Here is a 23,857-nt window from a genome sequence, read left to right on the forward strand (position 1 = left end):
CTTGTAGACAGAATGAGACCTTGTATCAAAACAACAACCACAACAACAACCACCACAACAAACACACCAGAATTTGCTATAATATTACCCAGAATGATAAGTTTTCAACAAAAAAAATTAGGAGATAAAACTGGATTTTAGGAGGAAGTAGGAAAGAAGAAGAAAGAAAAACAATTAGGAGACATGCTAAGAAAAAGGAAAGTGTGACTGATACTCAGAAAAAATAAAGTCAATAAAAATGGATTCTGAGTAGACTCAGATGTTGGATTTAACTGACAAAGGCTTCAAAGCAGCTGTTAAAAATAAGTTCAAATAAAGCAAATTATAATTTAAAGAATTAAAGAAAAATATGATGACAATGACTCAATGAAGAGGGAATTTCAATCTGAAAAATGAAAATAAAAAAAGAACCAAATGGAAATTTTAGAGTAAAAAAATATAACAGAAATGAAAAATCCTGTAGATGGGACAAACAGCAGATCTGAGATGAGAGAAGAAAGAATCAGTAAAATAGACCAATAAAAAATAGTCAAAATGAAAGAAAGAAGAAAAACAAGATGAGCAGAGCCTCAGAGACCGATGGATGCAAAATCAATAGTATCAGCATACATGTAATGAGAATCCCAGAAAGACAGGAATAAGAGGAAATGGCAGAAATTCATATTTTATGAAACAATAGCCAAAACCTTCCAAATTTAATGGAAAACATTAATATACAGGTCTTAAAAGTTCAATGAATTCCAAATAGGATAAACACAAAGAAATCCATACCTTGATACATCATAGCCAAACTACTGAAAGCTAAAGACAACATCTTGAAAAGAGAGAACTATTCATATACAAGGGGACAACAATATGCTTAATGGCTGACTCTTCATCAGAAAAAGAATAGAAAACAATAAACAAAAACTGTTTCTTTGAAAAGATCAACAAAAGCGAAGCTCTAGCTAGAGTAGGCAAGAAAAAAGAAAGAAAGAAAGAAAAGTTATCAAAATTAGGACCATACTACATAAATTTAAAAAATTAAAAGACAATATTCCAAATAAGTTTACACAACCAAATTAGTCAAGTTGGTTGGACAAGTGCCTAAAAAGATACAAAATGCCAAAATGAACTCAAAAAGAAATAGAAATCTGATTACAACCATAACAAGTAAATAAATTCAACCAGCAATTAAAAATCTACCCACAAGGAAAAGCCCAGGATGAGATAGCACCACAGGTAAATATTACCAAACATTACCAAAGAAAAACTAATATCAATCCTTCACAAACTATTTGAAAAAATAGAAGAGGAGGGAACATGTCTCAACTCATTCGATGTGGCCAATATCACCCTGATAGAAAGTCAGACAAAGAAATCACAAGAACACAGCTTATTCTCATGAATGTAGACACAAGAATCCTTAATAAAATAATTAGCTAACCAAATCTGGAAACATAAAAAAGATTATATACCATGACTCTGTGGGACTTATCTCAGGAATGCAAAGTGGGTTTAATACTGAAAATCAATAATGTAAAATACCATATTAATAGAATAAAAGAAAAACATCACATGATCACCTCAGTACACACACAAAAGGAATTTGACAAAACCCAACACTTATTCATGACGAATACAAGGGAACTTCCTCAAGGGCATCTGTGAAAAATTTACAGTTAACATCACGCTTAATGATGAAAGATTGAATGTGTTACCCCTACGACTGGAAAAAAGATGTTTGCTTTCACTATTTTTATTTATCATTGTATTGAAAGTTCTTGTCAGTGCAATATGGCAAGAAAAGGAAATTAAAGGCATATACATTGAAAATGTAAAGTAAGGCCAGGCACAGTGGCTTACACCTCTAACCCCAATAGTTTGGGAGGCCAAGGTGGGTGGATTGCTTGACGGCAAGATTTTGAGAGTAGCCTGAGTAACACAGCAAGAACCCTGTCTATATAAAATAAACAATTATTAAATGAAGTGCTAAATATATATGAACAATTTTTTTAAAAAGAAAATAAAAAGTAAAACTGTCATTATCCAGAAATGACATGATACTATCTACAGAAAATCCTAATGAACCTATAAAAAGTCTACTAGAAATAATGACCAAGTTTGCAATGCAGTAGGATACAAGATCAATATGCAAATTAAATTTTTTTTTATATAATGGCAACAAACAATTTGAAAATAAAGTTAAGAAAACAATTCCATCCACATTAATGTAAAAATGAATAAAATACTCAGGAATAAATTTAACGAGTGAAGTGTAAGACCCGCATACTGAAAATTACAAAACACCATTGAAAGAAATTAAAGATCTAAATAAAAGGAGAAAAATGCCATGTTCATGGATTTGAAAACTCAAAAGACATCAGTTTTTCATAAATTCATCTATGAACTAATTCCTGGCCGGGAGTGATGGCGCATGCCTGTAATCCCAGCTCTTTGGGAGACTGAGGCAGAAGGATTGCTTGAGCCCAAAAGTTTGAGATCAGCCTGGTCAACATAGTGAGACCCTATCTCTTAAAATAATAATAATAATTAGCCAGGGTGCAGTGGCCCTCGCCTGTTGTCTCAGCTGCTTGGGAGGTTGAGGTGGGAGGATCACCTGAGCCCAGGAGTTAGAGGCTACAGTGAGCTATGATTATGCCACTGCACTCTAGCCTAGCCAATGCAGCAAGACCCTGTGTCTAAAACACCAAAATAAACAAAATTAAAAAAAATTAATTCATTATACAAATTCCAACAGGCTTTTTTTGGGAAGAAGTTGAACCTAAGATTTAAATGGAAATGCATAGGACCCAGAACAGCCAAATCAACTGAGAAAAAGAACACATTTGGAATAGTTAAATATTTATTTTAAATTTGACTTCAAATTTTACTATAAAGTTATGGTAAATCAAGACTGTGGTACCGGCATAAAGACATTTATCAATGAAGCATAGTAATGAGTCAAGAAATAAACTCTTTTATTTATGGTCAATTGACTTTTTAAATTTTATTTTATTTTTATTTTATTTTTTAAGACACAGTCTCAGTCTGTCGCCCAGGCTGGAGGGCAGTGGTGTGATCTTGGCTCACAGCAACCTCCATCTCCTGGGTTCAAGCGATCCTCCTGCCTCAGCCTCCCGAGTAGCTGGGATCACAGGCGTGTGCCACTACATTCAGCTAACTTTTGTATTTTCAGTAAAGATGGGGTTTCACCGTGTTGGCCAGGCTGATCTCCAACTCCTGACCTCAAGTGATCTGCCTGCCTTGGCCTCCGAAAGTGCTGGGATTACAGGCGTGAGCCACTGCACCCGGCCCAACTGACTTTTGACAAAGGTGCTGCAGCAATTTGATAAAGAAAGAATAGTCTTTTCAACAAATGATACTAGGACCATTGGATATCCATATGCAAAACAAACAACAAACACACACGGTAGACAGACATCTCACACAATATACCAAAATTAACTCAAAATGGATCACAGACCAAAATGTAAGAGTTAAAACTGTATAACTTCTAGGCAAAAAAAAAAAAAAAAAAAGAGGAGAGAAATCTTTGTGATTTTCAGTTAGGCAGATTTCTTAGATATGACACCATAAGCATGATTCATAAAAGAAAAAATGGATAAAATGGAATTCATCAACATTAAAATCTTTTGCTCCTCAAAAAATTTCCCCATTAAGAAAATGAAAAGCTGAGCCACAGACTAAAGAAAAATATTAGCAAATCATATATCTAAAATATTTGTATCCAGAATACACAGAGCATGCTTACAACTCAATAGGAGGTTAAACAACCCAATTTAAAAATGGACAAAAGATGTGAACAGACATTTTACCAAAGATACACAAATGTCTACTAAGCACATGCAAGGATGCTGTTAGCCATTAGGGAAGTGTTAATTAAAACTGCAATAAGATAGCATTACATACACATTAGAATGGCTAAAATCCAAAGACTGACAATATCAAGTGCTGATAAGATGGAAACTGGAACTCACACACATCACTGGTGAGGATGTAAAGCAGCGCAGCACCACTGGAAAACAGTTTGGCAATGTCTTAAAAGTTAAACATAGGGCCAGGTATGGTGGCTCACACCTGTAATTCCAACACTTTGGGAGTCCGAGGCTGGTGGATCACTTGAGCTCAGGAGTTCAAGACCATCCTGGCCAGCATGGTGAAACCCCATCTCTACTACAAATACAAAAAGTAGCCAGGCATGGTGGCACACACTTGTAATCCCAGCTACTTGGGAGGCTGAGGCAGGAGAATCTCTTGAACCTGGGAGGTGGAGGTTGCAGTGAGCCGAGACTGTGCCACTTGCACTCCAGCCTAAGCAACAGACTCCGTCTCAAAAAAGAAAAAAAAAGTTAAACATAATTTAACTTAAACATTAACCATAAACAGCAATTTCACTCCTCAGTATCAATCCAGGAAAAATTTTAAAATAGAGCTAACAATGACATGTAAGCAAATGTTCACAGCACCATTATTCATAAAAGACCCCTAAATGGAAAACAATCCAAATGTTCATCAACTGATGAATGTGTAAACAAAATGTGGATTATCCATGCAATGAAATACTATTCAGCAACAGAAAGGAATGAACTTGCTACAATGCAGATGAACATTAAAAAAAAAAAAAAAAAAAAAAAGAACCACATGCCCCCAAACATAATGCTAAGTAACAGAAGCCAGACACAAAATCCCACATATTTTATAATTCCATTACAGGAAATTTCTAGAAAAGACGAATGTGCAAGTGAGAAGGGCACATCTCCTCTGTGGTATTCTTGGCAAAAACGCAAAACCTAAATCTAATTATGAGTTAACAATAGACGTGGCCAAACTGAATGGCATTCTATGACTAACTGGCCTGTACTCTTAATTAAAAAATGTCAAAGTCGTGAAAGAAAAGATCAAAGCACTGACGGTATAAAGTGCTCCGGATTGAAGACTAAAGAGATGGGAAAACAAAATGCAATGTGTGATCCTGAACTGGACCCTGGACTGGGGAACAACATGACCATAAAGGATACTACTAAGATAATTGGCGAAATCTAAATTTTGACTGCAGATTTGATATCAGTTTCCTGGTTTTGGTAATTTGTACTGTGATTATACAAGAAAATGTCCTAGTTCTTAGGAATACACTGATGTATTTAAGGGTAAAGGGATCTGATGTCTGCAACTTACTCTCAAATGGTACAGAACAATTAATATGCACGTGTTATATGCACACAGAGAAAGAAAACGATAAAACAACATAAAAATTGAGCAAAATGTAAACAGTGAGTCCAGATATTTGAGAGTTCATTATACTCTTATTGCTAGCTTGAAATTATTATATCAAAACAGAGCTATTTTAAAGTGTCTTATCTCACTTTTCTTCTTTATATTTACTTTCATTACACCAAAGACACCTTTCTCAAACATCAACAGGATCAGATATCCTTTCTCGAAAATGTCTTATGGCCTCAAATGCCACAGAATAAAGTTCAAACTGTAGTATGATATTTACAGTTCCTTACGCCGTGGTCCCAATTTACCTTTCCGGCATCATTTCTCATTCTTCCCCAAACACTTTCAGGTCTCTAAGTCTCCGCTGATACCACTGCCTGGAATGTCTGACCCTTAAATCTTCATCTTTTTCAAGTTCAAGTCAAATGTCTTTCTGCTTAGCTTCTCCCAATCCCCAAAGGCAGGCTCTTTCTCTGCTCCCGTGCTGTGTTAACCACTTCCTTTCACCCTTTCAAAAACATTATCACATTGACTTCTACTGTTAGCCTATTGTCTGGTACTTAGTGGACCTCTGTTGTAGCCCTACCATAATTTTATTTTCTAACTTTTCTACTAAATATGTAAAATGACTTATTTTTAAAGCAACGGCAATAAGTATATTTTGATTATTAATATAGTAATTGGACAAGAAATCAAGATTAAACGGTGATATAACTATTGGCATGGCCGGGCGCGGTGGCTCAAGCCTGTAATCCCAGCACTTTGGGAGGCCGAGACGGGTGGATCACGAGGTCAGGAGATCAAGACCATCCTGGCGAACACGGTGAAACCCCGTCTCTACTAAAAAATACAAAAAACTAGCCGGGCGAAGTGGCGGGCGCCTGTAGTCCCAGCTACTCGAGAGGCTGAGGCAGGAGAATGGCGTGAACCCGGGAGGCGGAGCTTGCAGTGAGCTGAGATCTGGCCACTGCACTCCAGCCTGGGCGGCAGAGCGAGACTCCGTCTCAAAAAAAAAAAAAAAAAAAAAAAAAAAAAAACTATTGGCAGAAAGTAGATTCAATTGGTTGAAAATATTTTTCTTGGCCGGACGCGGTGGCTCATGCCTGTAATCCCAGCCCTTTGGCAGGCAGAGGCGGGCGGATCACCTGAGCTGGGGAGTTCGAGACCAGCCTGACCAACATGGAGAAACCCCGTCTCTACTAAAAATACAAAATTAGCCAGGCTTGGTGGCACATGCCTGTAATCCCAGCTACTAGGGAGGCTGAGGCAGGAGAATCGCTTGAACCTGGGAGGCGGAGGTTGCGGTGAGCTGAGATTGTGCCATTGTACTCCAGCCAGGGCAACAAGAGCAAAACTCTGTCTCAAAAAAAAAAAAAAGATATTTTTCTTTGCCTTTTTTTTAACTGAGACAGGGTCTCGCTCTGTCACTCAGGCTGTAGTGCAGTGGCACTATCAGGGCTCACTGCAGCCCATACCTGCTGGGCTTGAGCAATCCTCCTGCCTCAGCCTCTTGAGTAGCTGAGATTATAGGCATATGCCACCACGCCCAGCTAATGTTTGCATTTTTCGTAGATGTGGGGTGTCATTATGTTGCCTAGGCTGATCTTGAATTCCTAGGATCAAGTGATCCTCCCATCTTAGCCTCCCAAAGTGCCGCAATTACCGGCATGAGCCACCCATGCCTGGCGAAATTATTTTGCATAGTCATCTGTGACCTTCAAACTGAAGCTTTATACCTTTTGGCTACAGGACTTCCTGACTTCAGAATTTACTAAATATTTGACTCTCAAGTTAAAATTCTGTGTACAAAGGCAGATAGGTATAGAATTGAGCCCACTGATGACTATCGAAAGAGGTAGATAGATACTTGAGTGGCTCACTAAATTCTTTGAAAATTTCTATTTAATTTCCTTAGTCTCAAGGATTTGCAAAATGATGTACGCAGAAACAGAATAGACTTGGAGGTAGGTTATTTTCCATGACTGTATCACAAATCAAGTCCTGAGGACTCAAGCCAGCCTAAGGAATAGACTGAAAGAAAGAAAACAAAATCAAGAAAGGGAGAGGTAGAAAAAAAGAAGAGTGAAAAAACACGTTTTCTAATCTAGGAGCTTTAGGAAACTCATGTAAACAGTGGCATTAGGAATGACGGGGATGACCAGGCATGGTGGCTCACACCTGTAATCCCAGCAGTTTGGGAGGTCTAGGCGGGTGGAGCACTTGAGGCCAGGAGTTCGAGAACAGCCTGGCCAACGTGGTGAAACCCCATTTCTTCTAAAAATACAAAAGAAGTTGCTGGGCGTGGTGTCCTGCCTCTCTAGTGCCAGCTACTTGTGGGGCTGAGGCAAGAGGATCGCTGAACCTGGGAGTTCAAGGTTGCTGAACCTATGAGGTCAGCGAGCCAAGATGGCGCCACTGCCCCCAAGCCTGGGGTGCAAAGTGAGACCCTATCTCAAAAAAAAAAAAAAAAAAAAAAAGGAATGACGAGGGAAAAGAGATTTTGAAGACCAGATCAGATCAGTTACGGAATCCACAGACTGTTAAAGTCACAACCTGCTATGTTGTTCTTATTGTTTTCAACCAAACCAAACATGAATTTATATTTAATAAAACTGATTAGTAAAATGGGCCATTAAATCATTGTTTTATCAACATAACACTGAATTACCGAATTTCAAAAGTACACACACCTATTTGTAAACCTGTCCAGTTGACAATACAATGGAACTAATTAAAAGCATCCCCAGAAAACCAGAATACCACATAATTATACATAATCCAATAAAGTAATTTTATTTAAACATATCACATTTCGCGTGTGCACATAACAGATATGCAAGTCAAGCATAAATTCACTTTATTTCCAGGCCTCTGGTCTTGAGCCTTCTTCATTTAATGAAAGTTCTCCTTCTCGGCCACACGTAGGCCCCCACCTCGCGCGCTCCTCGGCCCCCGCCGTCGCCCACTCCCCGGGCAGCACCGCTTCCGCTCCGAGGGACCCGCACCCGGTCAGTGCTGCCACCTCTAACCCGCCCCTTCCCTTCCAGGGGCCACCGAAGCGGAAGGTGGTCCCGCTTTTCTTTCGCGGAACTTTTCTTGGTTCCCACACCTGGAAGCCTCGGTCTAGACCTCGCGGCTGACCTCATCAACCCCTCACGCTGCCCCCCGTCCCCCCAGCCGCATCCGCACTTACTGCACGGACAGGGCGACGGTGACGCAGCCTCGAGCGGCGCCGAGCAGCCCCAGGACCAGTTCCCGCGCGGGTAGCTCGGAGGAGGCGGCCGCTGACCCAGCGACTTTGGAGCCAGCGGAACCGCGGCGGCGTCTCCCGGGCAACCGGGACGCTAGGGCGCGCTGGGCAAGGCGGCTTCCGGAGCGGATCCCTCTGGCGCCCGTAGCCCCAGCTCTGATCCTTCCTCCGGGTGGGTATAACCTCGGGGCCGAGCCTGTAACGTCAGGGTGTGGACGGAGCAAAAGATGCATGAGGGCGCTCAGGAAACATTTCAACCGCTTTCCCCTTAATACTGTGATTACACCATGTCCCCTTCTTTCCCAAGGCATCGAGAGCACTAAAAAGCAGCACACGTAACTGTTGAATATTGATTAGTTCGTTTCCCTGCCTGGGCAGAGACCTTCCGTCTGCAAGATTCTCTGTCATTAGTCATTACTTTTCGGTCTTGCTTAATTATCCAAATACCTTTTCAGCAGACTTTTGTAGGTTTTTGCGTGAAAAGCAGCTATGGATCAGAGGCCATTTTCCTAATTCGCCTAGCATTGTACTAGTATCTGGGGCCTGACTTAGAATCAGACACAGGTTTGACACCCATTAGGGAAGAAAGTCAATAAAACAAATAATCATGTAATGATGCTATGTGGAGATAATGTATTACTTGGGAGAGAGAATTTTGGCCAGAGCTTCCCCATTTTGTTCCCAGGACTAACTTAGAAGTGCTGTATGTTAATAAGCACACACGTCCTTTGTTTCGGCATCAGCAAAATGCTCCCCATGATCATCGCCGGGTTTAGCATCTCCATCCTTCCCTCAGGTGACTCTCCTCTCCTTTTCTCATCCATCTCATTTCTTTTCCACGTCTTTCATTTGCTTAGATACATGCTCAAATCTCCCATCTTTAACCAACAAAATCAACCCCAAAACCTTTATCTCCTTCCAAGACCAAACACACTTCCACTAAAGTCAAATAGACTCATAAAATTCACATCTACCCAATTCCTATATTTCCACCATCCATCATGCTATAGAAAAATTTCTTACTAAGTATACAACTCTCACCTTATGTACAAATCCATCAACCTATTTATATCTTCATGATACTTGCTCTCCAGTTTCTGAAACTGTTGATTCCTAGCTGGTTCTCTCGTAAGGAGGCTCTTCACAACCAGGCCCATCCTTTTATGCAGCTTCCTGCCCTATTACTCTGCTTGAGAAACTCTGGTTCATTCAATCTCACTATTCCTTGAACATGCAGTATTTGCATATGTCTTGTTCTAGGCTACAGGTTCCTACCTTGCTTTCTTCCTGCATATGATAAACTTCTCTTCATCTATCAACAACCTGGTTTACAAATCTCACTACACGAAGCAGAATTAGGCACAACACGAAGCAGAATTAGGCACAACCTGTTGTATCTTTTTTTTTTTTTTTTTTTGAAACAGAGGCTCACTCTGTTGCCCAGGCTAAAGTGCAGTGGCACAATCATAGCTCATTGCAGCCTCAAACTCATGGGCTCAAGCGATTCTCTCACCTCAGCCTCCCTTCCCAGTAACTGGGACTATAGGCATGTGCCATTATATCTGGCTAATTTTATTTTTTGTAGAGAAGGAGTCTCGCTATGAAACCCGGGCTGATCTTGAATTCCTGGGCTCAAGTGATTCTCCCACCTCAGCCTCCCAAAGTGTTGGGATTAGAGATTTGAGCCACCACACTGCGCCTGTACCTTGTTTTACTACTACTTACTTCCGTTTGCCTTTATTCATCCAAGTGTGCTCCTTGGATGAATACTGGTTGGGAATTAAACTTTTTCGATCTCTTCTCCAGTGCTAGTAAAGTGCCTTGGCTACATTGTAAATAATCACTATATGTCGTATAAATAATTGTCTCACAAAACTTAAAAAAGTCTTTGTTATAATGACTTTTGACTACTTAATACGCTTTAACTGTAAATTTTATGTAAATCCTTTTATCTTTATACCAAACTTGGAGAAGAAAAATGCCTTTTAGTAAAGCAAAAAATTAAGACAGAAGTTAATATCTCTTGCGCAGCAACAGTGAAAATCAAAATCTGAAATCCAGCACCTGGAGAAAAAATATCTAATTTTAGAAGAGAGTCTGTTTCAGTGGGCAGAGGATACACTGCACGTATTTTATGTAACAGTCTTGCACAGCGGTGAAGAGAATACACTTTGAATCAAGTGCCTAGGTTCAAATTTTAGCTCTGTTATTTACCAACTATAGTCCTGGGCAAAGCTACTACAACTTTCTGTGCCTGTTTCTTCATCTGTAAGACAGCGTTAATAATACCTCACATGGGTGTTCTGGGGCTTAAGTGCCACTATATAAAGCATGTAGATGAGTACCTCGCACACATATACGTGGACTGGGAACTTATTATATGCCCTCTTAGTGTTTACCCATTATTTTGTATAGCACATACTTTCACCTCTCCACCAGTAATGGTGAAAACTGATAGAATCTGTCCTTTGTTTCCTGGTCTCTGCTGTAATCAGTCACACGTGCAAGCTGAATGACGCCATTAGGCCCATAACCAGTTGGATCTCATTCGTCTCAAAACCAGTGTCTATGCAATTAGCTAGTAAGAAGATTGCTTGAACTTCAATAAAGATGAAGTAAATTGTTTCCAACATTTAAGTGAGTGGCTCTCTTCCTTTTGTGTACATAAAGATTCATAATCAAAAATTCCTGGGTGGAGTCTAGAAATTTGCACTTTTAACTATTATCAAAGATGATTCTGAGGCACATTTGGACACACTCAGAAGCAGTGATTTAAATTTAGTGCCCACCAGTGGTTTTCATGCTGGGATGCACATCAGAATAATTTGTACAACTTTATAAAAATATAAGTTACTGAGCCTCAGCCTTCAAGATTATGACTCCAGATATATCTTTAGAAAGCTTCTGGGCAATACACAACCAGTTGTATATTTTATTTTTTGAAAATGTTTCTAAGTGTTTAACAGTTAAATGTGATGACTAACATTTTTTTGAGATATGACCCTTTATATAACTTGTAAGAATTAAAAACTGAAAAAAACGTGGTTCAGAAAAAGGGTAAACAACCTTGCCAATAAGAGCCAAGAACAGAATCTTGATCACTTAAAAATCTTCACTTAAAAATCTTTTCCAGCAGTCTGTTTTTCAGCAAATTGATAATGTTATACTGACAAAGATGTGTCCTAAAACATAGCCATTAGTCATTAATGATAAGATTATTCACAATGTGTTTGAGAAAAGTGATAAATGAACACAGCTGTTATGGTTATTAGCATCTGTACGATTTTAGACGTGGAAACTGTTAAATTATTCAAGGTCATTGTGACAGGTAGTGGCATAAGTAATAGTGGAAATGGTGCCTCTTGATCCCCAATCCAGTTCTTCCCTCTTAATCTTCCCCTTCCTTACCTCTAGAACTGCATTTCCCAATGCTCCCTTACTTTCTCTAACCCAGGTACTAGCAATTTTTTTTAAGAATTCTTTAGTCAGTAAAGTAAGAATTTTAGGGTTTTCAGACCATACAGTGTTTCAGAAGCCACTCAACTCTAACACTGTAGCACAAAAGCAGCATAGACAACATGTAAGTGAATACGTGGTGTTGTGCTCCATTAAAACTTTATTTACAAAAACAGGCAGTAGGCTGGATTGGTCTGAGGACTGTAGTCTGTGGACCCCTGCCTCTAATCAGAAAACTATGAATGTTTGACTTTTCTTATCAGGAAGTCAAAGATTCTGCAAAAGATGCCCTTTTCTCCTATGTGGAAATATTAAAGCTTCATGAAATTGAAATCACATATCAAATAAAAATCATGATTTGAGCGAGCAAAATTGAGTACTTAAGAATTTAACTACAAAACAAATAAAGCTTTCCCCCTTAATATGTTTTAGTGTTACTATACACAGATTAAACCAGATGACAAGCTACTATACAACAACATGTTAAAAAACATGTTTATTTTACAATATGTACAATCAGGAACATATTTTAAAACCATTATCAATTAAAATAAATGAAGACCATAAATCACAATTTAGTTTGTTCTTAGTGTATATACTCACATTAAAATATAAAGAACATATACCAAAAAGAGCCAAAAGTGTGCATTTTGCTAAAACCTGGTATATACATATTCCATTGGAAAAAAGCAATCAAAAATGACTTAAACCAAAACTAAGTTCCTGTGATGTGTAGTAACCATTATATTGTTTGTATGAGGTAGTAACTAAATTATTTTGGCCATGTACTAATACTCTAAGTCAAAAGAAATATGAAAAGGATCATAAAATAAGGCCAACCAAAGAAAAATTCCAAGAGAAATCTGAACCACTTCACTCTATGGAATGTTACAGTTCTTCAGTGTGATTACATGAAATGTTTAGTGAGGACTCTTTAATAATGCTAATTAATTCTTTGTGCATACTGTAATTCAGACCACAATTGCAGTATTATATCATGGTACCGCTATTCTGTGATTCAAAAATGTTCAAAGGTATTATTTTTAAGCAAAGACAAGCAATCTTACAGGATTCTGCTTAAATATAAAAAGACCAGTTACTACAACAGGTGGTTAATTGTAATTGGTTTGCTTCACATAGAAAACAATCCAAATACATTTGTGGAGCCAAATGCTTACAGACAATGTCACAGCTTACTTTTGTGACTTAATACATCACATATCAATACTTTGTGCAAATATAAACACCAGTGTACTTGCATTAAAATTAAAAACAAGATTATAAAATGATTACAGCCTCCATTACAATTTTAAAAGTTACAAGATTTATATTCATATTACTAAATTACATATAATAAAAATACAATAGTGTTAAATGTATTGTTTCATTGCCAGCATCCCATTTTGTAATATAGCCACACCCAAGAATATACTAAAGAATTCTTAAAATATTAACCCAATTGCATTTTCATCAACATTTACAGCTGTACAGATAAGACACTTACTTGTACATCTCATAAAAGTACATTATCTACATAAATTCTTAGTGTATGTCTTCAGCAATATGAAGTTTCACAGAAAAAATACTGCCTATATGTACAAAGATTACATAACAATGAATTAAGCACTTGTGTGGTTCAATATGCTAAATATATCCATACCACTTAAAACAAAATTTTCCCCATCTTGTCTCATGCCACAATAAATTACAAAAGTAACTGAAGACAGGTTACTGCAGCTTTTGTACAGCTTCAAGCATCCATTACTGTTGCAGTGGTAGTGTTCTTTCTTTCTAGAGTTAACTGTCAAAGCACAACAATTCTCAGTAACTGTTTTCATGACCCGCCAGGATGTACAAATTGCTATTTGCTGTGGGGTTATCAGTTGGCCTACTTTCCAAAACCACGACCCTAAAAGTAATAAACAAAAAACATATAACAAAACAAAGTTATTCTTGAAAACTAATGTTAGCCCCCAAATTTTCCATTGCTTCTCCAATATGTGTCTCTATAAATGCTGCTCATTTGATTGTGGGCAGAAATCATTTGCTATCACTGTGATTACAGGGTCAGTTCTAGCTCTGGGAAGTAATTTTGCTGTCCACTACCATCCACCTCTAGGCCAGTGTTCTTCTAAGAGACAGAACTGGGGAGAAACCTGTATTAGAAATCATTTGGGGGAACTTAATTCCTATTACAAGTTCTAAAAATGATTTGCAGTTTAAGAATCAGAAGCTAAACTGCCAAGGTCTGACCCAGAGACCCAGGGTGCATGATGGATGAATAACATACTCAGACACCAGTATTCAGTGAAAGAGCAGCTAGGGGGCCAGGGCACTCACAGAAAGAGTTGTAGCAGCCATGTGCCCTGACTAGCTGGCCCTGTGGGCATTTATTCAGCACAGATTTAATGACAAAGGCTTTGAGTCAACACACCTGTGGGTAATTAATCTGACTGCTCCCCCCTGGAAAGAGCAGTCCTGCCCCGGAATGATCAAAGATAGGTTTTAGGACAACATGAGTAAACAAGCTATTTAGATAAACTCCTCTACATTCCTATGTATCTACGCCCTAAGCTTTGGAGAGAATTCAGCTGCCTTCAGCCAAATCTTTTACTGAAGCTATGCAAACCTTCTGGCCTTCCAAGAAGGTTTGTGTCTATTTCCTATGACTTTATAATTTCTCCCACCACCCTGACAGATCCCCGACAGTCAATCAGAACAGGTCTCCAAAATCCTATCCGGCATTAACAACAAAAAGTTCTGTTCATTAACATATGGTATTTCCTCTTTCTTCTGCTACAAATCAGACGTCAGTATGTTTAATGCAAACTAGTACTGACAGATCCACACATTCCTGTTACTTGGAAGATCAGGTACATTTTCAAAGGCTTTCTAACTTTCTGACTTGTGAATTCTTATAGTGTGAAAAATTCAATGCTGAACATATTGCAGACATTTCAATTCTCTTGAAAAAGAAATCCGTTTCATGCTGGATCTACAAAACATGTTTAGTACTCTGTATTTAATAATATAGCTCATTTTCATACCTGTCAGATCCAAGCAGCCTGAAAATTCTTGTGCTATCTGAAATTTCTTGTGTTACCTGTTCAATTAAAACATAAATTTAATTTCTGAAATTAAAGACACAAAAATTTCAATGGGCACTTCATTATAATTCAACAGAAAAGAAACATAATCCCTAAAATGAAAATATATTCCTGCATGACTATTTATTCAAGTCAGCATGTAGGTACATCAATTTGTTAGTCTAGGGGAAATGTGGTTAATTTTGAGTTAATCATAAAATACAGGCAAAGGAAAATGATTTCCTTGTTAAATCATAGGACTTCAAGGGAAAAATTTAAAAGCAAAGCACTAAATCCATTTTATTAATTAGAAACTTTCATCATTTATGTTAATGCTAATGGTAAGGTTACTGGCAGCAGTAAGCTACTTAGATCTGGTTCTTTTACTTAAAAGGCTGCCATGTAGTTTAACAGGAAATATTAAAAAGTCAGACATGCCTTGAGTTTGAATCTCAGTTCTCCCACTTACTGGGCAACGTATATAATCTGCTAGAAATGGTTTTTTGCCTTACGCAAGACGGGATTGAAAAGCTCTACCATACAGTAGTGCCCTGCAGTGTTCTTATGAGGATTAGTGGGTATAATGCCTAGCTAAGGAAGTGCTCAATACATAATAATTATCTTTCCCATTTCTTCCCCATTCTCTTGAAATGATATTTTCTAATGACCATATATCCTTCAAGAAGTCCTCAGTATGACCAATTACCAGTTGAGGAGTTAAGAATAAATATAGGGCAGTAGCAGCTCCCCAAAATTTGGTAGGCTGAAGAAAAAATGGATTTGAAATTAAATTTATTCCATCAATACCCCTACAATTAGATTTTCTGAACACCAATGACTCTTAGCTTCTGTTGTAACCCAGCACACCTGCAGGAAACAACACGCTCAGCACACTCCAACACCTGTGGCTCATCATGACTGTGATTACCAACATATTTTGGGGTTTGCCTACTAGAAGAATCTAACATTTTTGGAGGTGTGTATTGATGGGCTGCCTGTGTAGTTTTAAGGTGACTTTTTGGGTGAACTTTTTCCTTTCAGTTTTTAAATCACTCTCTATTTGTCTGTAATGCTTTTCTTTCTCTGACTAGTGTTTATTAGCTGTTGACTGTTCTTATCTCCCTGTTCAGTTCCTCAGGTGATTTTAGAAAGTGTGAGCCCACTCGTGAGGATTACTTTTAGAAACATAGTAGCAGCCACCTTTTTTTTTTTTTTTTTGGAGGGGGGATGGAGTCTCATTCTATTGCCAGGCTGGAGGGCAGTGATGCAATCTCGGCTCACTGCAACCTCCGCCTCCTGGGTTCAAGTGATTCTCCTGTCTCAGCCTCCCGAGTAGCTGGGACTACAGGCACGCGCCACCACACCCAGCTAATTTTTGTATTTTTAGTAGAGATGAGGTTTCACCATGTTGGCCAGGATGGTCTTGATCTCTTGACCTCGTGATCTGCCTGCCTCGGCCTCCCAAAGTGCTGGGTTTACAGGCGTGAGCCACCGCACCTGGCCAGCAGCTACCTTTTAAACACTTACTGTAGGTCAGGAACCAGGCCAAGCACATTACATGCTTTGCTTCATTTAATCATAACAACTCAATTCACAGATGAAAAAATATAGGTAGAAAGAAGTTAGGTGACATGCCAAGGTCACGCAGCTACTAACTAGCTAAACTTGAGACTTGAAGTCTAGTGTCTCAACTCTGGAACCCAGGCTCATGAATACTGTGGTATATTGCTTACTTTGTTAGAAATAAACGCTCTGAGCTTAATGAATGACAGTTTAAGAAACAAATAAGCTTCCTTCCAAGTGACATGACTGAGATTGGCTTGGCGGTACTGGAAGAATTTCTGACAACTTTATGTGCTTATAACATTCTGGGGGCAAGTGCCACATCTTGCTCACGTTTATAACCTCAGAACTTTCCGGCATAAACGTTGAACTGACTTGAATATGTCACATGGCTTAGAGTTAAATTATTTCTGTGAGGTAGGAAGGACTCATGAGATGCATAGCTAAAGGTTAGTAAAAAGGAAAGGTAAAAGGGGCAAAGAATTATATACATGTCAAATGAATAAGGATGTTGAAAATAAGAGGCAAGTGGGCTTCCAGAGAAATATGGTTCTTTACTTATAGTCTGTACTGGTCATTATTTCTTAAGTACCAGATAGAAAAGGTGCTTAAGGCCAGAGAGAGCCAGCACTAGCACTCTTGCTCCTGGCGTTCCTCTGGGAAAGCTGAAAGAAAATCATAGTTGGCTCACTTTTAGCAGATTACCAAGTTCTTGTTCTAAATTTTAGAGTGATTATTTGGAAGCACATTAAATATGCAATAAGTTGTTTGAGTAGTGGAGAGAGAGAGGTGGCTATAGAGTACGGGCTACTGACTTTATTAACAGACTAAATACGTAAGTATTAATAAAATTGGCCAATCAAGCATTACTTGTATCATTTAGGAATCAAACTGTTTGAAGTGGAATTTGACAATGTTTTGTGACTACTTAATGGACATAATTTACTTACCTCATTAGATCTAAAACTTCTACCTTGCATTCCATGTTTCCAGAAAGCTAGCACACTGTCTTGTAGGCACACTAGCAGGCAAGAACAGCTCAATTACTGTTAATAGTACAAAAGTTCAACTGATAAGCATCATTTCATCCCTCTATCTCATATAGCAATATTGCAATTCACAACTAATGTCAGCTATTCCATATTTATATGGCATGTTTACATTTGAAAAGTTTAAAAATACACTATACAGAGCTTATGCATCTTTTTGGTAGGAAAAAATTCGCTGAAAATATTTTTGTTATAGATTTTGTTTTGTATTTTTAGTAGAAATGGGGTTTCACTATGTTGGCCAGGCTAGTCTCGTCTCAAACTCCTGGCCTCAAATGATCTGCCTGCCTCGCCCTCCCAGAGTGCCAGGGTTAAAGCCATGAGCCACTGCATTAGGCCTGTTTTGATAATATTCAAAAATAAAATACTGCAAACATACAGAAAAATACAGAAAACAGCATAGAAATACACGTGTATCCACCACCCAACAATCAAATTGTAACATTCTGCCATATTTGCATTCTGCCATATTTGCTTTAAATTTACATAGAAATACACGTGTATCCACCACCCAACAATCAAATCCTAACATTCTGCCAGGGTATAAATACAGCTGTCATCCCCTATGTACCCTGCCCTATTCCCAATTCTGGCCTTTCCTTCGTCCCTGAGATAACCACTATTATAAATTTGGTATTTATCAACCTCATGCATGTTTTCACTATTACTATAAGCTTATACTATCAATATAAATTTTATATTGAATGTTTCCAACCCTCATACATTTGGTATGATAAACACTTAGGTTATTTCTAGTTTTTCATTATTACAAACAATTTTGCAATAAACATTTTTGTACATCTTGAATACATGTACAAATCTTTCTTGATGGTAGACACCCATAAATAGAATTACTGAAGCACAGGGCATGTAGAACAAGATTTAGTTTTGCCTTTTATATATACATTTTTAATACACATTTTTGCATGTATTCAGGGAGGAAGAAATCTTATTTTGTTTTCTGCAGGTAACCAATTGTACCAGCATCATTTGTTGAATGGCCCATTTCTTCCCCACTAATACATAATGCCATGAATTTCCATTTACACGTGGGTCTATTTCTGGGCCCTTTCTTCTGTCTCACTCTTGTACCTATTTATTCCTGTGTTGCTATCACACTATCACTATGGCTTTATAGTAAGTTTCAATATTGGGTAGAAAAGGATTTGTCAACATTTATTTTATTATTCTTGGTCTTTGGCTCTTCCATATACATTTATTTTTTATTTTAAAAAATTATTTGTAGAGATGGGGTCTCCCTAAATTGTCCAGACTGGTCTCAAAACCCTGGGTTCAAGCAATTCTCTTGCCTCAGCCTCCTACAGTGCTGGGATTACAGGCGTGAGCCGCTGTGCCTGGCCATTCCATATGAATTTTAAGAGGAGCTTATCAAGTGGCACAAAACATCATGTTGGGATTCTTACTGCAGATCCACTGAATCTGTGGATTAACTGAAGAACTGGCATCTTTCTCATTTAAGTCTTTCTACCCATGGACACGATGTAGTTCTTCACTTGCTGACTCTTTAATGTCTTTAAAAAAATAATTTGGAGTTTCCTAGATAATGATCTTAAAAATGTTTGGATTTCATTTATTCTTATATATGTTACTTTATTGCTATTGTGAAAGGGGTCTTTCTTCCAATTAAGTTTTTCACTGATTATTTAGGAAAGCTATTCTTTGGTGTTACTCATATCCAGCAACTCTGAATTCTCTTATTAGCACTTGTAATTTATTATAGGATTTAATGTTCTATGTACATAATCATACCATCAGCAAAAAATGATCTTTTCATCTTTTTCTTTCTAATCCTCATATTTTCCCTTTCTCGTCTAATCCACAATATTGAAATTTAATAATAGCAAACATCCTTATTTAGTTCTCCACTTTAATGGGAATTAATTTGATCATTAAACTTATTTTTAATAGGCTTTGCTAGGTGAAGGACATTCTTTTCTATTCCCAATATGCTAAGAAGTATTATTAAAAAAAAATCATTAATGACAGATTTTACTGAATGCTTTTTGGGCATCTACATGATTTTCTCTTAAAACTTGGTGTCATGTATTACATAAATATATTTTCTGATGCTGAACCATCCTTGCTTTCCTGGGATAGTCTACTATTTGATAATGTGTAATTCTATTTGCTTATATTTTATTTACACTTTAAAAAATCGATTTTCATAAGATTATGATTTTTGTTTTCTGTACTAATCTTGCTTGATTTTAGCATCAGTATTAAACACTGATTTATTCAGAATTCCTTGTCTGCAATCTGAAACAGTTTGCACAGGATAGGGATTATCTCTTCCTTTAATGGAGGAAGTAGATAAAAAACCATCATGCCTGATTACCAGGCACTACAAGCAATGAACTTGGCTGCGGTGCTCCATCTCCTGTGGGATACTTCTATAACTGGAGCCCAGCGGGCCTGTTAGCTTCAGACCTGTATACTGCTTTGAGATTCTGTTGTTGATCTTGCTTTTTGACCCTGGCTATGTCGTCTTTGAAAGCAGAGATTCCATTTTAACATCTTGATCAGATATCCCTTGAAACTGACTTATTATAATCATTTGTTTGTTGGATGAATGACATTCTAGTTGGAAGAATGCAGAAAACAGAACCTGGAATAAGACAATGAACTAACTGACTTTAGCCTTACCCTCTGCTAATATACATACATGCAAATATCTTTATTTTACTGATAAGGAACACCAGAAAAAGTGTGCCTAGTTAAATATTAATCACCATTCATTTTCCCAGCACTATCCTATATAAGATAGTTTTCACCTTATTTTTATTGAATGTAGTCATTTAAAAAATATTGACTCTGTCAGAAATCCTTTTCCAGAAAAAAAACTCCTATTAAGCAAAATGTGAGAATGACAAGAAGAAACTTCCATATACTTAAAATTCTCTGATCAGCAGGTACAACAGCCAAAACATAATCTGGTATATTAAGTACTGAATTTTAAAATACTTATAGAAAAACCCTATAGGAGTCTGGAGTAAATGGGAATTCAAAACTATGTTATGAGAAATGACATTATTTCTTACAAGGAAGATAACATTATCTATACTACAGTTATTAAACTATTTTAGAGAATGTATAAGAATGAAGGCTGATAGTGACTTCATATTTATTATATCCTCTATTTTTATTTTACTTTTTGAGACAAGAGTCTCACTCTGTCACCCAGGCTGGTGTGCAATGGCACGATCTCAACTCATTGCAACCTCCACTTCGCAGGTTTCAAGTGATTCTCATGCCTCAGCTTCCCAAGTAGCTCGGACTACAGGCGCGTGCCAGCACACCTGGCTAATTTTTGTATTTTTAGTAGACACAGGGTTTCACCATGTTGGCCAGGCTGGTCTTGAACTCCTGGCCTCAAGTGATCCACCCACCTTGGCCTCCCAAAGTGCTGGGATTACAGGCATGAGCCACCATGCCCAGCCATATCCTCTATTTAAAAAAAAATCCTTAATAGTATCAATCTTTAATTTTGGATAATTAGCAGATAAATTATTTTAAGGAGTTCATAATGTAAAGAATTATAAAACTTTGACTTACCTATTGATTCAATCTGGAAATCAAAGGTGAGTTCTGATGATAATTTCCTGCTAGATTTTAATCTTCCTTGGAGATTTACTATTTTTATACAACCTAGAAGAAAAAAAGTCACTCAGAAACTAAGATAAAAGAAGTCTTGTTAAAGTAAGACATTCATGAATAAAAACTTACAGTCCAAGCATACAAGGATGGTATCTCTCTCCAGTTGGGTTACATGAGTAACATTTGTCTGTGGGGTATCTACAACACAAACAAATTTTGGTAAACCTAGAGAAACTGTGATACTTAAAGCATGGAAACATTTAAGAAAAAGAATTCTGAGGATAACAGTACTTGAAATGGATATGTCTTGTAATACACACATAGTGACTGAGCCAGGCTATGTGGGTTTAAATGCTGATGCAAGTGCTAAACAATGTTAAGTGCTCAACAGAGCATATGTTGGCTGTTGTCAACACTACTGGTGATGCGGAACACATGGATACAGAATGCCAACTGCACTAGAAAACAAACTACACTTAAAATATCCTATAATACAACTTTTCCTCTTTTAAAAACCAGATTTTCTATTAGTGGGAGATTTGTAAATACATGTAGTTCTCAAACTATGGTTCCTGCATCAACACCATCAGTATCACCTGGGAACTGACAGAAATGAAAATTCTTTTTTTTTTTGAGCCTGCTGCTCAGGCTGAAATGCTGTGGTGCAATCATGGCTCCCTGCAGCCTTGAACTCCTGGCCTCAAGTTACCCTCTGACTTAGCCTTCTGAGTAGCTGAGACCACAGGTGCAGGCCACCATGACTGGCTAATTTAAAAAAAAATTTTAGAGATGGGGTCTTGCTGTATTACCCAGGCTGAGGTTTGTCTATATATGCCTTAAACTATGGTCTCTGTGTCAACCTCATCGGCATCACTTGGGAATTCACAGAAACGAAAATTCTCAGGTCCTATCTAGACTATAAATGAACAGCTCTGGGGGTGGGGCCCAACAATGTCACAAGTCTCCCAGTGACTCTGATGAATGCTCAAGTCTGGTAATTGCTGCTATGTACTACATACTCAATGATCACTTTTACCAGTACTCCTAGTAAAGTGATGCTGTATGATTAAAAAGGTAACATCACCTCAGGGAGGCAGGGCAACTGGAGTTATGTAAAATACAAATTTTCAGGTATACACTATTTAAAAGTACATAAAATACTTAAAAATTCTGAGAATTATGAAAACGTTAAGTACCCAAGTTTTGTTATAAATGTTTCCTATGTTAATATGCATTTCGTATTCATTTTCATATTAATGAACATAATCAAAACAATTTGATGCATGTAAAATTCTCTAAAAAGGAAATGTGAAACATATAAAAAGTATTATCAAAATACTAAAAATATTTGAGTCTATATAAATTGTTATTTCCCTTTTATTTGTTTGGAAAAAAGTGCTTTAATTGGTATTCAATTTGTAATATTAATTTAATTATTTCCAAGAAAGATTAATTCAAATATGACTTTATGGGTTACCTATACATGGTGTCCTTCAAGAGACATTGTTATTTAAAATACATGTCACCAAAATCAAGTAACAACCCAGGTGTATACCTCATTTTATAGTAAGAGGTGTGTTCATGCACAATTGTTTATTAATATATACCAAATATACATACATACCAATAATAGATACAGGTCTTTGAGGATCAGATCCTTCATGTTCATTTCTAAATAAAAAAACTGGTGTATGTGCTCTCAGTCTCATGTTTCGGCAATGTTTGCTTGATTTAGTTGGTTAGTTAGAGACAGGATCTCATTCTGTCACCCAGGGTGGAATACAGAGGCATGAACATAGCTCACTGCACCCTCGACTTCCTGGGCTCAAGTGATCCTCCCATCTTGGCCTCCCTGGTAGGTGGGACTACAGGCATCCACCACCATGCCCAGCTAACTTACATGTAAGTTTTATAGAGACAGGGTCTTGCTACATTGCCCAGGCTGTTCTTGAACTCCTGGACTCAAGCGATCCTCTCACCTTGGCCTCCCAAAGTACTGGGATTACTGGCATGACCCACCATGCCCTGCCTGCCAATGTTTTAAATTTGTCATATGAATTAGTTATTTTAAAGAGAGTAATCTTTCCTTCTTCCAGTTTAGTAATAGTTATTGAAGACTGGCAGTGTATGCAGTTTTTGCTTAATAAGACAGTAAACTTACTATTTATAAAACCAGTATATGTATTACCCTTATAAAACCAGTATATGTATTACCCTTAATAATGCCATAAAAATTACAAACCTGATTCTGTAAACCATGAAGAGGTAGAATTTGGATTGACCGTCTCAAATCGAACCACTTGGTTGAAGTCTCTACCTCTACTGACACCAACACAAACTAAAGGGTACTCCTGCTCAGGAACTACCAGCATTTCAAACATTCTAAGTGGACATGGTATAGGAAAATCTATGTGCTAGAGAAAGAAGCAAAAATACATTAAACAAAGGAAAATAAAAACCAAATAATTCTGTAAGAATACTATAAAACAGCTTTCTACAATAAAGACTGCATCTTGTCACAGAAATTCAGGTAATGTAGAAAAATCTAAATTGTGGAGTATCTTTACAAAGATTTTAGGTTTACCACCACAAAATATTTTAAAGTTATAATTACA

At 37.5% G+C, this 23,857-nt stretch overlaps 2 protein-coding genes across 3 annotated transcripts in view; both read right to left on the reverse strand.

Moving 5' to 3' along the window:
* Positions 1–8,530, reverse strand: part of CDKL4 (cyclin dependent kinase like 4) — an 80,581-nt gene extending 72,051 nt beyond the window's left edge. Inside the window, exon 1 of the mRNA XM_025354492.1 lies at positions 8,417–8,530. The gene's annotated coding sequence lies outside the window, so the exon portion shown is untranslated. The remainder of the gene's footprint in view (positions 1–8,416) is intronic.
* Positions 8,531–12,400: 3,870 nt separating this feature from the next.
* The window catches only part of MAP4K3 (mitogen-activated protein kinase kinase kinase kinase 3), a 193,273-nt gene continuing 181,816 nt past the window's right edge, over positions 12,401–23,857 (reverse strand). For both annotated transcript variants that reach the window (XM_025354623.1, XM_025354622.1), the window contains 6 exons: positions 23,485–23,656; positions 21,372–21,440; positions 21,201–21,293; positions 17,529–17,599; positions 14,977–15,032; positions 12,401–13,838 (listed from right to left, as the gene is read on the reverse strand). In XM_025354623.1, coding sequence (XP_025210408.1) covers positions 13,751–13,838; positions 14,977–15,032; positions 17,529–17,599; positions 21,201–21,293; positions 21,372–21,440; positions 23,485–23,656 — 549 coding nt within the window. In that variant the 3' untranslated portion in view covers positions 12,401–13,750. The remainder of the gene's footprint in view (positions 13,839–14,976; positions 15,033–17,528; positions 17,600–21,200; positions 21,294–21,371; positions 21,441–23,484; positions 23,657–23,857) is intronic.

This window comes from Theropithecus gelada, chromosome 13 (genome assembly GCF_003255815.1).
Source record: "Theropithecus gelada isolate Dixy chromosome 13, Tgel_1.0, whole genome shotgun sequence".
Classification (NCBI taxonomy): Eukaryota; Metazoa; Chordata; class Mammalia; order Primates; family Cercopithecidae; genus Theropithecus; species Theropithecus gelada.